The sequence below is a fragment of the Gavialis gangeticus genome, unplaced genomic scaffold (genome assembly GCF_001723915.1).
Source record: "Gavialis gangeticus isolate Ggan-Ray unplaced genomic scaffold, GavGan_comp1, whole genome shotgun sequence".
NCBI lineage: Eukaryota > Metazoa > Chordata > Crocodylia > Gavialidae > Gavialis > Gavialis gangeticus.
In genome coordinates this window covers 10,192,027-10,206,304 of record NW_017729001.1, presented here as the reverse complement: position 1 = coordinate 10,206,304, position 14,278 = coordinate 10,192,027, and the positions used below count along the sequence as shown (strand labels likewise).

General features: G+C 45.4%; 1 protein-coding gene across 1 annotated transcript; it reads right to left on the bottom strand.

The window, feature by feature from the left end:
- Positions 1 to 250: 250 nt before the first annotated feature.
- Positions 251 to 13,940, bottom strand: HSPB8 (heat shock protein family B (small) member 8). The gene is made up of 3 exons (XM_019506769.1): positions 13,032 to 13,940; positions 7,591 to 7,654; positions 251 to 1,590 (listed from the first exon to the last, which is right to left on the bottom strand). The coding sequence occupies exons 1-3, from the start codon at positions 13,414 to 13,416 to the stop codon at positions 1,431 to 1,433; spliced, it is 609 nt and encodes a 202-aa protein (XP_019362314.1). The 5' UTR covers positions 13,417 to 13,940; the 3' UTR covers positions 251 to 1,430.
- Positions 13,941 to 14,278: the final 338 nt, after the last annotated feature.

The window sequence follows — 14,278 nt, the reverse complement described above, 5'->3', positions numbered from 1 at the left end:
TTGTGACACTGACCCAAAAATAAATGTTTTGTTTCCAGTGGAACGTTTCAATTTTTCAATCACTTAATTTTTCATTTAAAATTAAATTCACAGTGAAAGTCCCAAACAGCTGTATTTAACTATCATCTCCCTGACATAGTCTGTACCTCCCCCCTGCATGCACTGGCCTTCCACTTGGGAAACTAGGCTTTATGCAACAAACCAAACCTATCAGATCTTGATTTGATTCCAGAAAGGCAAACACAAAAGCTAAGAACATCCACTAGGTTTTATTCATCATGTTTGTCAAATAAAAGCACAAATCCTTTCTGGATAATAAAATAAGAGGGTCAAAACATGCAGACAAGTTACATTTCTGAGTGTGTCTGGTCTTTCAGGTTGTCTGTCTACAGAACAACAATACTTGCCAGTCTTTCCATCACCAAAAAACTAATCTTGACACTGGCAAGAGGCTGTTTAAAGAGCAATCATTCATGAAATGGAAAAGATAGAGACACATGTAGAATATGACTCTAAGAGTTACACTTTAATTTAAGAGGAGAAAAAGTTTTGTGAGTGTCATAAATATTCCATCTTATTAACTTATAGCAAAAAACAACAACAAACAAGACATCTGTTTTATTATGTACGATATACAGATAAACAATATTGGCGCATGTAAGACCTCAATAAAACCTTGGTGAAACTGTGGGCCATATTGGGACACTTACTACTAAGGGAGAAATGCCAAAGAGAAAGAAGCTGGAGTTATGGAGTCACCTCTCCCAGTCCCAGTGATTTGATTTTGCTTGGAGCCAGCAGAGCCCATAAGCAGCTTGTTAGGGAATTTCAACCACTCTTTGGATTTTGCCATGATAAATTCTCTGCCTTATCCTGGTTGTTTTCAGCCAATAGAGAAAAAAAAATGACAAGAGGAAGTGTTGTGTAGAGGATAATGTATTGGCCTAGGAGCCAGGAGACCTGGGTACTATACCTGGCTCGGCAAATTTTTTCCTGTGTGACTTCAGGCAAGTAACTTCACTTGCTTGAGCCACTGTTTCTCCCCTCAGCCTTTATTTATCTTGTCTTTTTAGACTGTAAGCTCTTTGGGGCAAGGACTGTCTCTTACTAGGTGTAAGTACAGTTCTAGCACAGTGGGGCCTTCACCTCTGCTGGGCCCTCTAGGTGCAACTGTAATACAAGTAATAACAACCATAGTGATGATACTGGAGCCCTACAGCCAACCACCTTGTCTAAGTGCAAACTTACTCTGATTAGAACAGGAGTAGGACAAGGGAATACATCTGTAGGATGTGATGAAGCAGAGCCCCTTTAAGAGAATATACGAGATCCAATGTACATGTTTGTTCAGCTAATGCAGTTACAGCTGGAATCAAAGAGAAATCTTTTTGAGAAGGGAGAGGGGGGAAAAGGGAAACAGGGAAGATGCATCAAGCACAGGTTGCTTCTTGGTTGTCCATTGGTATCTCGTTACCACAGCTGCTGTCTCCGTACTGCTGGTATGGAGGTATCTGTGGAGCTTCGATGATCAGCAGCCCTTCTGGAGATAAGGAAGCAAAAACTGTGACAGGATCCACCTCGTAGGGGAGTCTGAAAAGAGGAACAGAAAATTAGATAGTGTTGATATTCTCCAGGCCACTCTTTCTTCAGTGTGTACAGACCATTTTGCCCTGCACTTGGCATACAGGCACTAATGGATGCTGCCTGTGCTGTATTTCCCAAGTTGGACATTTGGCACAGCACCATAATGGCTCCTACACACTACTTACCTGTCTATTTTTTGTACTTTATACTTGAAAAAACATACCTGGGACTGGCCACAATAGATGCTAGATAACACAGCTGTTCCACAAGAAAGCAGATCCAAATCTTTCAGGGTAGCAACCCAAGCATAAACAGAAGATAAATCGTTCAGCTGCAGGGATCACTATGTCTAGGAAAATACCTTCCTTACTCAACATTAAGAAGCGCCAGGGGACATTCTATCGTTTCCTAATACACTTCCATGAAATGCTTAGGATCACATTTCAGCTATTCAGTTATATTTTTTTCTTGGCAAACAATCCTTTTATTGTTCACCCAGAAGCCTACAGATCACTATATTCTGTGAGCTGCACTAAATGAGTTTATGAAGACTGGTCATAGCATGGGGCTGGCATTCAAGCATCCTGAACTTCCTACCCACCTCTACCTCACATTTCTTGTGAGACCTCAGTCAAGTCAACTAGATCTGTCCTGGCCTCAGTCCCCTGTTCCCTGTCTCCCACACCATGTGTAAAAGGATGATGATAATATGTACTTACTTTATTGGCTGTTGTGGGCACAAGTTAATTCATGCTGGTAGTGTTTTAGGGGGACTGGAAGGCACTCTTTGTAAAGTGCAAAGAATTGTTAATGTTAAATTAATATAACTAAAATATGCAGGCTTGTGTTTGCCCACGGGTTACCTGTCTGGAAATCAGTAAAGTCTGCTGCTGTTATGCTTAGGACTGTGGATGTTCTGTGTAATTTTAAAGAGGTTTCTTTGTCCCCCATTCTCTGAAAGGCTCTCTGTTTAATCTCCTCTGCAGATATGTTTGACTGGATGTCACTCACAGCTTTTGCAGCCAGAGCTTCTGCAAAGCACAAGTTAAATCATCTTTATGTTGCAGCATGCGTCATGGCAAAAAACCCATGTCCATATAAGGAGCCTCTCTGCCTTGTTATTAAATAGCTGCCCTGGCTTGGTAAGGGGGTGAGATCTCTGTAGGCTCTGCTTTGGTACCAGCCTCTCCAGTCTCACTCAACCAGTTTGTACCCAGACACGAGTCTGCTAATATTTGGGCAGAAAAGCCTCCATGGGAAGTTTGGTAGGGTTTTACTATGAACTCTGTGACTGCGTCCCCACAAGGGGGAATGTGAGGTTTGCAGCACCTCAAAACCTTTTGAGGTGCTGCAAAACACATGCAGCACTTGTGAATCTGTTTGCTGTTCTATGTATTTGCAGCATGGCAGCAAAAAATTAGATACTGGGAAATCCCAGTATCTAAAAAGCTGCAGCAGAAAAAAGCAGGGCGGTGCATGTGGCTGCAATGTGCGGTCAGAGAACCTGGCCAGCCAAAGTCATGCTCTGGCTGCCGGCCAGGTCCTGTGTACCTAGATTACTGCTGCTGCTGCCCCAGGAGGCCCCCAGGATCTCAGGTAAGGCTTCTAGGGCCAGCCCAGGTGCTGGCCCCAGCCTCCTTTATCTCACCCAGTGCAATCTGCCATGCACCAAAGTGCATGTGCAGGGGCATGCCTGGGGACAACAAGCAGCAGCACAAACGTGTGTCGCTTCTGTTTGTCCCCAGGGAAACGCATGTTCCCGCTCATGGGGGTGCGCCCTGTGAGTCTGACTCTCCCTTGCTCAGCACCTGGTGTCATGGTGTATGCTAGTGCAGAGTGCACAAAATGCCCCAGACTGATGGGGTAACCACTCATACTCACACTGAACTGGTGCAAATGAGGATGTAACATGCAGGACAGCAAGCCTTGAGTGCAGGACCTGAAGCTGTGGGTTCGTAACACTAGCAGCTTGGCAGGGAATAGCTATTACACAGATCCCCAACCCTAAATCCCCTTAAAAAGGAGGGATGGATCCTTGCTGATAGTACATTGTACAGGCAGCACTAATGATAACTGTGCAGCCGCTCCTGGCCAAGCTGTTGTGGTGGGGAGCAGAATTCCTTCCCCACACTGCCTTCCAGCATCTATCCTCCAAGGCCATCTACTTGGGTTTAGCACTGGAGGGAAAAGCACTTAGTTCTCTTACCCCAATCAACTGCTGGTGAGTTCACTGTAGGTAACATGCCGGAACAAAGGAAGGGGCCTGGCTATGATCTCACACAGGATTCATGCTAGTGTAACTAGGGTGATACTTCCCCTCTATGCGACACTGGTCAGGCCACAGCTGGAGTACTGTGTCCAGTTCTGGGCGCCGCACTTCGGGAGGGATGTGGACAGCATGGAGAGGGTCCAGAGGAAGGCCACTTGCATGATCCGAGTGCAGCAGGGCAGGCCTACGAGGGGAGGTTATGGGACCTGCACCTGTTCAGCCTCCACAAGAGAAGGCTGAGAGGGGACCTAGCGGCTGTCTATTAAACTTGCCAAGGGGGACCAGCAGGCATTGGAGAGTCCCTGTTCCCCCGAACACTACCAGGAGTGACAAGGAATAACGGCCATAAGCTGACAGAGAGCAGATTCAGACTAGACATCAGGAGGCGCTACTTCATGGTCAGGGCGGCTAGGATCTGGAACCAACTTTCAAGTGAAGTGATGCTTGCTCCTACCCTGGGGGTCTTTAAAAGGAGGCTAGCTGAACACCTGGCCGGGGTCATTTGACCCCAGCATCCTTTCCTGCCTGTGGCAGGGGGTCAGACTTGATGATCTGCTCAGGTCCCTTCTGACCCTATGAACTATGAAACTATGAAACTCCACTGATATCAGCACTTTCACTCCCAAGATGCTTTCTTTGGGGCTGTGCTGAAGTGGGCTGAACCATTACAGCTGCCCTCAGGGCAGGCAGGCTGGAGGACTGGCTGTGCAATCACAGCTGCACACACTTATTGAGGTGATTCTGACTTTGGAGAATGGGTGTATTTGGCTTTTCTAGTGGATCTCAGCTCAGTTAAGGCTTCATAAGCCATCCTGACTCTTTTGCTTTATCCTGAAAGAATCCTCCCTTGGCCAGTTTTGATCAGACATTTTTGCCAGGAGATAACCTGGGGGCTGTAAAAAAAAAAAAAAATCAGCATACTTACTGCTTCTTGCTTTGGTTAAAAAAATACCGTGGCCCAATTGGAAGATTAATGCAAATCTCTGGTGCATTTAGAGATTTAGTCCCAGTACAGCGAAGAATTAAATCATGTGCATGACAAAACGCATGAGTAGTCCCATTGACTCTACAGGACTACTCATCCACTCAGTTACGAACATCTTTCTGTGTTTTCCTGGCCTGGGACTTTAATTTCTATTTTGTGCCTTTTTTCATTGTCTCTAAGAGAGAGTTATCAAAACACCGCATTGACCACTTCTTTTTGGAGTCTGACAGTCATTCTCCTACTACTTTTAGCTCCACCCAGTCAGTTAATCCCTGGAGTTTATAAATCAGTTCCTTGACATGATTTCCTTGCTTATTTTCCCTTCTCCTTTATTCCTACCCACAGCATAAATGTACCAGCCAATTGTAGATGGTAGTCACAATGGATGCGGTTGGGATGATGGCTGGGTAAGCCTTAAGAAAAGTTCTTTTGTTTTGCCCCAGTCATGAAATATTTATAAGCACCGTGAGCTAATGAGGCATTTGCCCTGCATTACAGATCCGCCACAGGACTAGATCATCCATAGCCAGAAATATCACAGGAAATAAATCTCTCAAGTCCTTCTGTGAGATGAAAACACCCACCACCTGTACCCCCTCTGCCTTGCCCAGCCTTGTTTTTCTCCAAATCCAGCATTCACTTCCCTGCCAATGGAAAAACAAACTGCAGTGTGCGGGGCTCTCTCTGCCTACATAATACACACATGTACACAATCAAGCCAAACCATGTGCACTGGAGTTAAACACAGACAACCCAGCCAAGATCTGTTTCTTTGCAGGGGGAAGGAAACTTTAAAATAGTGGAGATGTCAGCTTTAGCTTGGGATTGTCTGATGCCTGTTGATCTCTAATACTTAGTCCTTCTATAGAGCTAGTCATCTATAGACCTTAAAATGCTTTCAAAGCTGCATGTGGCATTACTCTTGTTCTACAGGTGGGTAAACTGAGGCATGGAGTGGTTAAGTGACACAAGTCAATAGTAGAGCAGGGAATAGAAGCCAAGGCTCCTGCCATCCAAACTGAATTGTAGTTACATTTTCCTCTGTTGATTCACTGATGGGGGGAATTTGGATCTGGGTTCTGAACTGAAACCCATCTCTCAGTTATTTAGAAGCTGGCTGTGAATTTGTGGACTGTTTGGGGCCAGAGAAGAGATCAGAGATCACTTTATACATTAAGAGGCCAGGGGAGGATGGTGTTGGACAGGTGGTTTAACTGTACCTGGCAGGGGAGATCCCCTTCTTCCTGGCCTTCAATGACTTGGTGTAGCTGAAAGTGGAGACCTGTCCCTTGCATTGTGGGTGGGCACCCCTACGAGATTCTGCTATAGCCTCCCAATGGGAGGATCTTGGCTATGCAATGTATAGTGATTCAGGAGGATTGCTCTTGGGCTTTCCCTCTAGTGTGCTCCTTCAGCCTTTTGCCTAGGGACAAGCGAGACTAGGGGGCATCTGAACTCCAAAGCCTCCAGGCTTGGGGCTTGTGCGTAGGATGCCTGCCATGGGTTCTGGAGTATCTGAAGCCCCAGGCTGAAGAGTCTGGGAGGGAGGATACTTGCTGGTGGTGGCACCACACAGATTTGAACAATTGAGCTCTGCTCAGTCGAGGGAGTTCAGAACTGATTTGGCTGATTTGGCCAGAGACGCAAAATTGAAAAAAAAATAATAATAAGGGGGAATTTGTTTTCCACGGGCTTCTCACCAAGTGGCCTCTCTCAAGATTGACAGAAAGGGGACCTGTCTTTATATAGATACCTGCTCACTAGGCACTGGGCTAAGACACACTGATTCATATTATTCCTTAAATTTTGGCGAGAGTTCTGCAGTGTGAATCATTCATGTAGTCTAAATATCAAGGACGTAAATGAGTTTTTAATACTCATATACACATAAATACACTGTGGAGTCAGTCATGATGTAAAATTACTGAAGTAATACTATGAGTCTGTCAGGGATATATGTGGCCCCTGTAATCTATCACATAAACATACACTCAGGCTTATAATAATAAATCCTTAAGGAATGTGGTTTGCAGACAGGGAGTCCAATGTGCTTCAAACACACCTTACCTGATGAATATTTCCCACCTGTCTTCCCAAGTGAACCTGCCTTTACAGTTGAGATTTTCAAAGCTGCTAGGAGGATTTAGATGCCCACCTTCAATTTCAATGGAAACTGTAGCTCTAAATCACTTATTCTGTTTCAAAATTCTGAGTTTGTCTATTTATTGTTTTGTTCCTGTGAGGTGCCAGTGTCCTCACCTTGAGTCCATGCAGATGCTAGCACCTGGTATCTTGTAGGGTTAAATTCTCTGTTAGGAAGGAATTTTATGAAGCTTCTGTAATTGGCTTCATACATGCACTTACAAGTCACCACTTCAAGATAGCAAGGTTAGCAGATTCCCCATGAGTGCAAGGCCGGTGATAGTACATTAGCCGTCCATATCCATTCTATTAGGATATCAGGAGGATGTACATTAGGGATATATTCTGTCTCAGGCTAATCCCATTTATGTCAATCCGACCCTGTGTGTTTGGGAGAAGAATTGCTAATCTTTTCACGGATCCTAGGGAGTTGAGAGCACAGAGAGGACAGCAGGGTGACCCGATGGCTTGTTAAGAGGATCATTGTGTGCTCTTAAGAACAGTCTTGCTGTCGTTTCTAACCTCTGTTCTCTCCCATGAGAATCTCTCTGAATGAGGAAGCCCATTAGAAAGCACAGAGTAACAGCTGCATATATAGTATGGTACCTACTGGATTTTCTTGGTGAAGTTCTTGGAGACAATCCCTCCTTCTTCCTGTTGCTCTTCATGTTTGCCTGGATGGGATGAGAATGTTCAATTATTATTGCACAGTCTATTTTTTTAAGCAGACAAAAATAGCTCTATTTGGATTTTGCTTTCCCATCTTCCCACAAGTTCAAATCCACCTTCACAGGTAAACCCAGCAGAGTGTTTGCACTTGTCTTCCAGCAAGAATTCTTCCAGGAGGGAAATAATCTGAAAAGATAATGGCAAAGGAACCTGCAGTACTAAGCCTAGCATTTTGCAGTAAACAGGCAGCATGAGAGAAGGAACACTGCCTTCTGCTTCAGGTTATATCTTGCCTAGACCAGGTAGGTATACTTCAGTGCAAGTATACCTTGCAGCTTCAGTGGAGTTACTTCTGATTTATGCCAGTCTGGGAAGAAAATCAGACCTAGAGGAACTTAAGATAATATTTCTCATCTTTAGACAGGCAACCCCCAGAGAGTCATCTGCAGAGATCATGGAGTCATGGTGAGTCTGCACTTCTTGTATTGCCAAAAGGAGGATGTTCCCGATTATATGGAAAGGAGGGTTCAGGAAAAAATCCTGGTTTGAAGAGGTCATGAACCACTACTTTATGACAATCTTTGCTGAAGATCTAAGCTTATTAATATCAACAGCATGAAGACAATTCAGGCACTAGAGAGGCCAAATATAAAACCTGCTTTTGTCCACCCACATTATTAGCATTCATGTTGATTATTACCATATTTTCACACAACCTTGAACTTATTTTTCTAATGGCAACCTCCCCTCCCCCCATACAATATTCAAGTTCCAAAAAAGCAATGAGATAACTAAGAACTCGGAGCTACCTGAGGATGTAAAAGTCCATGAGAGCTTTGCCTTTGCTTGCAGTTAGGACAGCTCAATTAAATAGCTAAAAATACCTATTTAGAAGACATAGGCAAGTAAGAACTGTTGACAGGAAGGGCCTTTGCAGATCTCAGTTGTCTGATACTGCTGGTTGCCTGATATGTCTGTAGTGAGCAGAGAATGTCATATCCTGGGAAAAGTTCCAGACCTGCAGTTGGGGAAGTATCTCATGGCATCTAAGAGTGGGTGTAGCTGAAGAATTTAAAGCACATCCTGTGCCCCTCTTGATGCCCAGTAAATTACCATGCAGAGGTGCTCTTTCCCAGTGCCTTACAGAGAATGATCCTGAAACGAACAGTGCTGCTGTGAGGGAAGTAGCTGTAGTTCAAGAAATGTGCCTATAAATTATGAGGAAGGATTTTGGAACCAGTAGGCTGGATTCTGTGCCTCTGGTGCCTGCACTGTTTCCATGTTCTATTTAAAATCCCTCCCTAAAGTCACTTTCTGCATAAAACCTCTGACTCCAGTCCCTGTGACCTTCCATAATGCTATTGCAGGGGCTGCTAAATGACTCATTCAGTACACAGCCCAACACATGGAACTGTGTCTCCCTTAACTAGGTTATTTTAGAAACTGTACAGCAGGCAGTTTCTTTGTATGAAGCCCTGGTTCTTCTCAACAGTCTCTTTTAGCTAGTAGGAACAATTACTTTTTAGCGCACAAACCTGCACTGTGGGTGGTGAAGGTATGGGATGACCATGCTAATAACCAGGATTTGTCTGTACCTAGTGTTTAAAAAAACATGATGCAGAAGTCATGATGTCAGCTTAAAACTGCTGAAATAGTAAAGAAGAAAAGCTCACTCTCTTTGCCTTCTAAGCTTTTGGAAGGGCATTTTCAAACTTCCTTTCACAGAGATATTTGGACAATTAACTTTATTTTGAAAGGAAGGCTGAGATGAGAGTCTCATGTAATCACATGGCTCCTGGACCTGGGGCTTTAAAAAAAATCCCACAAAATACTGCAAGACTCATGATAAAAATGTTAAGAGGTGGGAATGTTCTCTCTTCTACCCTTTAACGGATTGCTCTTTATTTAACATAGGGCAGAGACTTCATTCCCTTATTTGTCTGTAATCAGCATACTTTTTGTTCTTAAATATTCATAATGGATGTAGTCCTACATAATGCACAGTAGTCCAATTTGGCAACCACAGGGTTAATTCCATTCCAGGTGATGCATGGCTTAATTAGACTGTGGGAGGCCAGAGACTGGTGGTAAAGGTGCAGCATTATTGCTGCTTTTCACAGAGAAAGGTCTCTAATTAAACACTGGGTGTGTGTATAAGGCAATAAAATGGCTGAAAACCTTTTGTCTGGTGAAAGTTTAAAATCAAAGCAGGTGCTTAGATATTCTCTCTTACCAGGTAGAGATGCATATCTCTTATGATAAAAATGCTACAGTCTGGAGGAAGGAAGAAAATGATGAGTCAGCATGTGTGAATCCAAAGTGCACATACATTGGTACAATACTGATGCATGTCCAGAATCAGCACCCAGCCACATCTCTCACTGCTGTCACCCCAACTTCAGGATTCAGCCCCAGCTCTATTTATGGGAGGTGAGAAAAAACTTCATCAAAAATTAGAAAGGAAACTGGTTTTTAGGTGTTGTTCCTGGGCTCCATGTTCAAGGCAGATTCAGCTCTTGTGTAAATGAATGGAAGTGCCAGTGGCTTCAGATTGTAGGAGACACAGCTCTTATTTTCCAGGCTGGAGCAGCCCAAAGAGCAAGTATCAGGCACCCTCTCGTGTTCCACGAGACAGGCTGTCACCAGCTGGCAGCCCAGGAATGCCAACTGTGAATTAAAAGCTGAGCTACCAAGCACATGGAGAGCCTCCCCACCCTCCCTTCCCTCCAAAGGTGGGGAGGGATTGGGAGAGAGGAGAGTGGCATTTCCTTTGACTAAAATCTATCCCAAGATTAGGTGGCTTTTTAGAGGAGAGTTTCTCACTTTGATTCTAGGCTCATCCCCACTCCAATGCAGAGTTCCTTGCACTGAACTCCCTGGAAGGGGAAAGGCCCTTTCCCTTAGTTTACCCTGCTCCTCTGGAAGGATTTATGAGAAAGCAGCTGGTAACACTAGACTTGTCCTGGTCATGGTCACTCTTGTCATGTCCCTAAACCTCCCTCTTTGGATCATAGAAGTCCAAGTTAGAAGAGCCCCATCAGGTTAGACTGATCCATTCCCATGTTTACATGGGGCTGTTCTGGGGCTTTGCTTGCTCTAAATCTGCAGGTTTGTCCACATGGGCGACTTGTGCCTCCTGAGTCTGGGGGGCACCAGCGAGGCACGACCAGGGGGGTCCCCCAGCGGCCAACTGGTGACATGGCAGCAGTGGAAGTGCTGCTGGTGGCGCCAATTTCAGGGGAGGCACTAGCACTCTCTGTGCCCCCCTACCAGTAGGAGGGCTCGCTGTCAGGGGGGGCACCAGCACTTTTGGTGGGGGGTATGTGCCCCCCCCCACCCTGTGCCCTCCCTATGTGTCACCTATGCTTGTCCATACCATCAAAGGACAGCACTGAGGAGCATGCAGTGAAGTATGGCAAGCTGTGGCGTGTAGCACGCAGAGCAGAGGATATTAGTGTGGCCCTGGGCACATGCCAAGAGCCGTCTGTCTGAGGTGTGCTAGTTGGCCCAGGCTCTGCGCCGCGCTAAGTGCAGTTACACTGCATTCTTTTGGGGAGCCCTGTACATGGAGCAGGTGTGTCCCGCTTCCCTAGGCTCTTGCATGGTGCTGACTGCCGGCAGGCACTGTGAGTCTGCTCCTGATCAGCCTTCTTGTTGCTTTTCTTCACTACCAGCCTCCCTCTAAGTTCAGACTGAATCCTATGCTGGCAGCCCAGCCACTTCTTTCCCACCAGCACCCTCCTTTAGCCTCCACCCCTCGGGATCCTACTCTTCGCTATGGCACTTGGAGCTCAGCACAGTCACACCCTCAGCTGCAGTAGAGTGATACTGCTCTTCTGAAGTCACAGGACCTCCCTTTATTTACAGCAGCTGAAGCTCTAGCCCTGGGTCCCATACATCTCTCTCCCCTCTTTTTTTTAGGCTCTTCAACCCATTCCTGGGAGTGGGTGGGTGCTAAAGTGCATAGTTGACAGCCCAGAGGTTGCAAGCTCAAGGCCATAGCAAAGTACTCCCAGCACAGCCCCATCAGATTCCAATGAACCTGCAAATTGCACTAAATACCTTGTCACAAGGAGAAGAAAGGGCTTCCTTCCCCTGGTGCTTGTTAGCAAGGATGCACAAAGGCAGTCTCATCCTTTTTATTCGTTTTCAGTCTGTTTTATATTTTCCTGGCAACACATTATTTTTAATGCTACATTAATTGTTGGGGAATCACGATTGAATTTTTATGGAAGTGCTTATGGCCTTCTTATTCAGCACCGCTGAATTTGCTCTGTCATTAATGTTATTGCAGGGACTGCTAAACGAATTAACAATTAGACACAACATAAAGAGGTGGGTTTTTTTTCCTCTCAGGTTATTTCTTTTGTTGTTTCTACTCTGCTAACCTCTCCCTTTGTTCCCCAGCTTTATGTTCTCTTTCCATCACCCTTATCTAACTTGATTGGACTCACATGCATGTGTTTTCCTCCTGGGTTGTTATTCCTGCATTATTTTAAAACCTCCTCTTAACCATTTATGGGCATGGTTTTCTGCCCCGTGTTTGCAAGTGTTTAGGGGAGGGTCAAAAGAGTATTGCACCATTCCTGACTTCTGGTGAATTCCTGAGGACTTTGTCCCTTTAGGGGAAACTCCCTTAGATACCAAGCCTCTGTAAATGATCTATAATGAACAGGAGAGACTTGGGGTCCTGTCCTGCAAACTCAGACTTGTGTGTAGCTCTAGCTATTAAGGGAGGTACCACAGGGGCTAGTGAGACCAATCAATGCAGTTTAATCCAGTGAGACTGGTGCAGCTGTAGGCAAAGTGCAGAAGTGGGTATGATCTGTCCTCCTATGCTTGGGACTGGATTCCTCTGCCCTCGTCACAGCAGCAAGCAGGATCAGGTACTTGCTTTATGTGCTGTGACCTGAGATTTTCAAAGCTCCCCTCTGTGATTTGGGAGTTGAGCTGCCAGCCCCGAGGCAACTTTGAAAACCCAGTTGCTTCTTGCCCTGTGTTTGGACTTTAATTGTGCCTAGTTTAAGAAAACACCTTTCCTTTCTCAGTAGCCACAAGATTGGTGAAATGAAGAACAACGAAACCTCCAGGCCTTGGGTGTCCACGAGTAAATACTCCCTCAGCATGAATAGTGTCACACTACTTTTTGTTCTAGGTTCACGTTCCTGGGTGGAAGCCCCAGGCTCCATTGTTTGGGTTGCAAACTCTGCAGAAATCGGTCTTTTTTCAAACAACATTTATACTGGCATTTCGGGTATTTGCTTTGAAACTTAGTTGTTGTGAGGGCTTTTCTTTTTTTAAATCCTAGGACCTACCTTAATTTCCTTCCCCTGGGTTCCTTTTCTCCCTCTTTCTTTCCCTTGTCCCCTGCCCTTCACTCACCTGACACTTCCACATAGCCATCCTTGGTCTTCACTGTCAGCTCCTCAGGTTTAAAACTGTGCACGTTGACACACACCTTCCAGGGCTCCCTTGAGAAGGCAGTAGGACTCCGGCTCTCAGGGTAGCTGCTGAATCTGGTGCCGTATCCAGGAGGGGACATGCCACTGCTTCGGGTCATTCCTGATCGCAAAGGGCCTGGCCATGTCGTGGTCAATCGTGGTCGTGCCCAGTCTGGCCAGTCTGCGGTAAGATCCCCAGAGAACGGGGACATGCCAAAGTCATCGTCCAGCAGGCGAGAGGTCAAACCAGTCTCTCTGAATGGGTCCCGGACACTTCGGTGCCTGGTGGGATAATGGCAGGAAAAGGGCATCTGGCCATCGGCCATAGTTTTTCTTCTAAGTCAAAACCAAGAGCAAAACAGAAGTCCTCCAACTTTCTCTGGCTCTAGGCTGCACGTTCCCCTCTGAAATGTCAATGTTTGCCTTGATGTTCCTGGCTGTAAACTTTCACGTGATGCAGTAAATCCACTCCCCAGCAGCCGGGCGGACTGGAATTTCAGCTTCTGGCTGCTTAAAGCAGAATCTCGTCTCTCTCCAAAAACAAGATTAAAAAACAAAAATCAGGGCTTTATCATTCAAAAGTTTAAAAACAGAGGGACAAAAGAAGTCTCCAGGCAGCGAGGCAGCAGAGAGAAAACAGTTTCCTATTTGTCTGAATTGCACACAAGGGAAGGAGAGGAGGGAAAATAAAACTTTGGTAATAAAAACTTTTCAGAAGCCGAGGAAAAAAAGAACTTTTGAAGTTACAAAGCCTGTTTCCTCTCCGTCTCTCAAACCTTCCTTTTAGGTCTCAGGAAAGAGCCTAAATAAATGTTCACGCTCACAGCCGAGAAACTTCTCTAACTTTCCAACCAGCCGAGTGCCTTCTTATGTGTATTCAACAAAATGTTGCAGTAAGTGAATGTTACAATGGGCAGTCCTGCCTTTTCTATAAAAAAAATATTCTGTGGACTGATATATCTCACTGTTCAAATGTGTTGCCTGGTGTAGAGCTGAACTTTTCTTTCCACCTCAGTCTATTCGAGTGACTAGGGTGCCACAAGATCTTTTGAAAGATGTGGAGATAAGGATGTGAGGGAATAAGTGCAGGCTCAGGCTTGTCCGTTCCTGGCCACTACTCCATCCCCACTGCCTGGTCCCCTGCGAGGAGGTAAGCATGGTAATAAATAAATAAATTAGGTCCCTGGC

Bases quoted from the DNA above. Each gene is read 5' to 3' on its own strand.
- HSPB8 (XM_019506769.1), bottom strand. From the start codon at position 13,416: ATGGCCGATGGCCAGATGCCCTTTTCCTGCCATTATCCCACCAGGCAC. The intron at 7,655-13,031 runs GTGAGTGAAGGG...CATCCCATCCAG, and splicing joins TGGCTATGTGGAAGTGTCAG to GCAAACATGAAGAGCAACAG. The intron at 1,591-7,590 runs GTAGGTACCATA...TCCTCTTTTCAG, and splicing joins AACTTCACCAAGAAAATCCA to ACTCCCCTACGAGGTGGATC.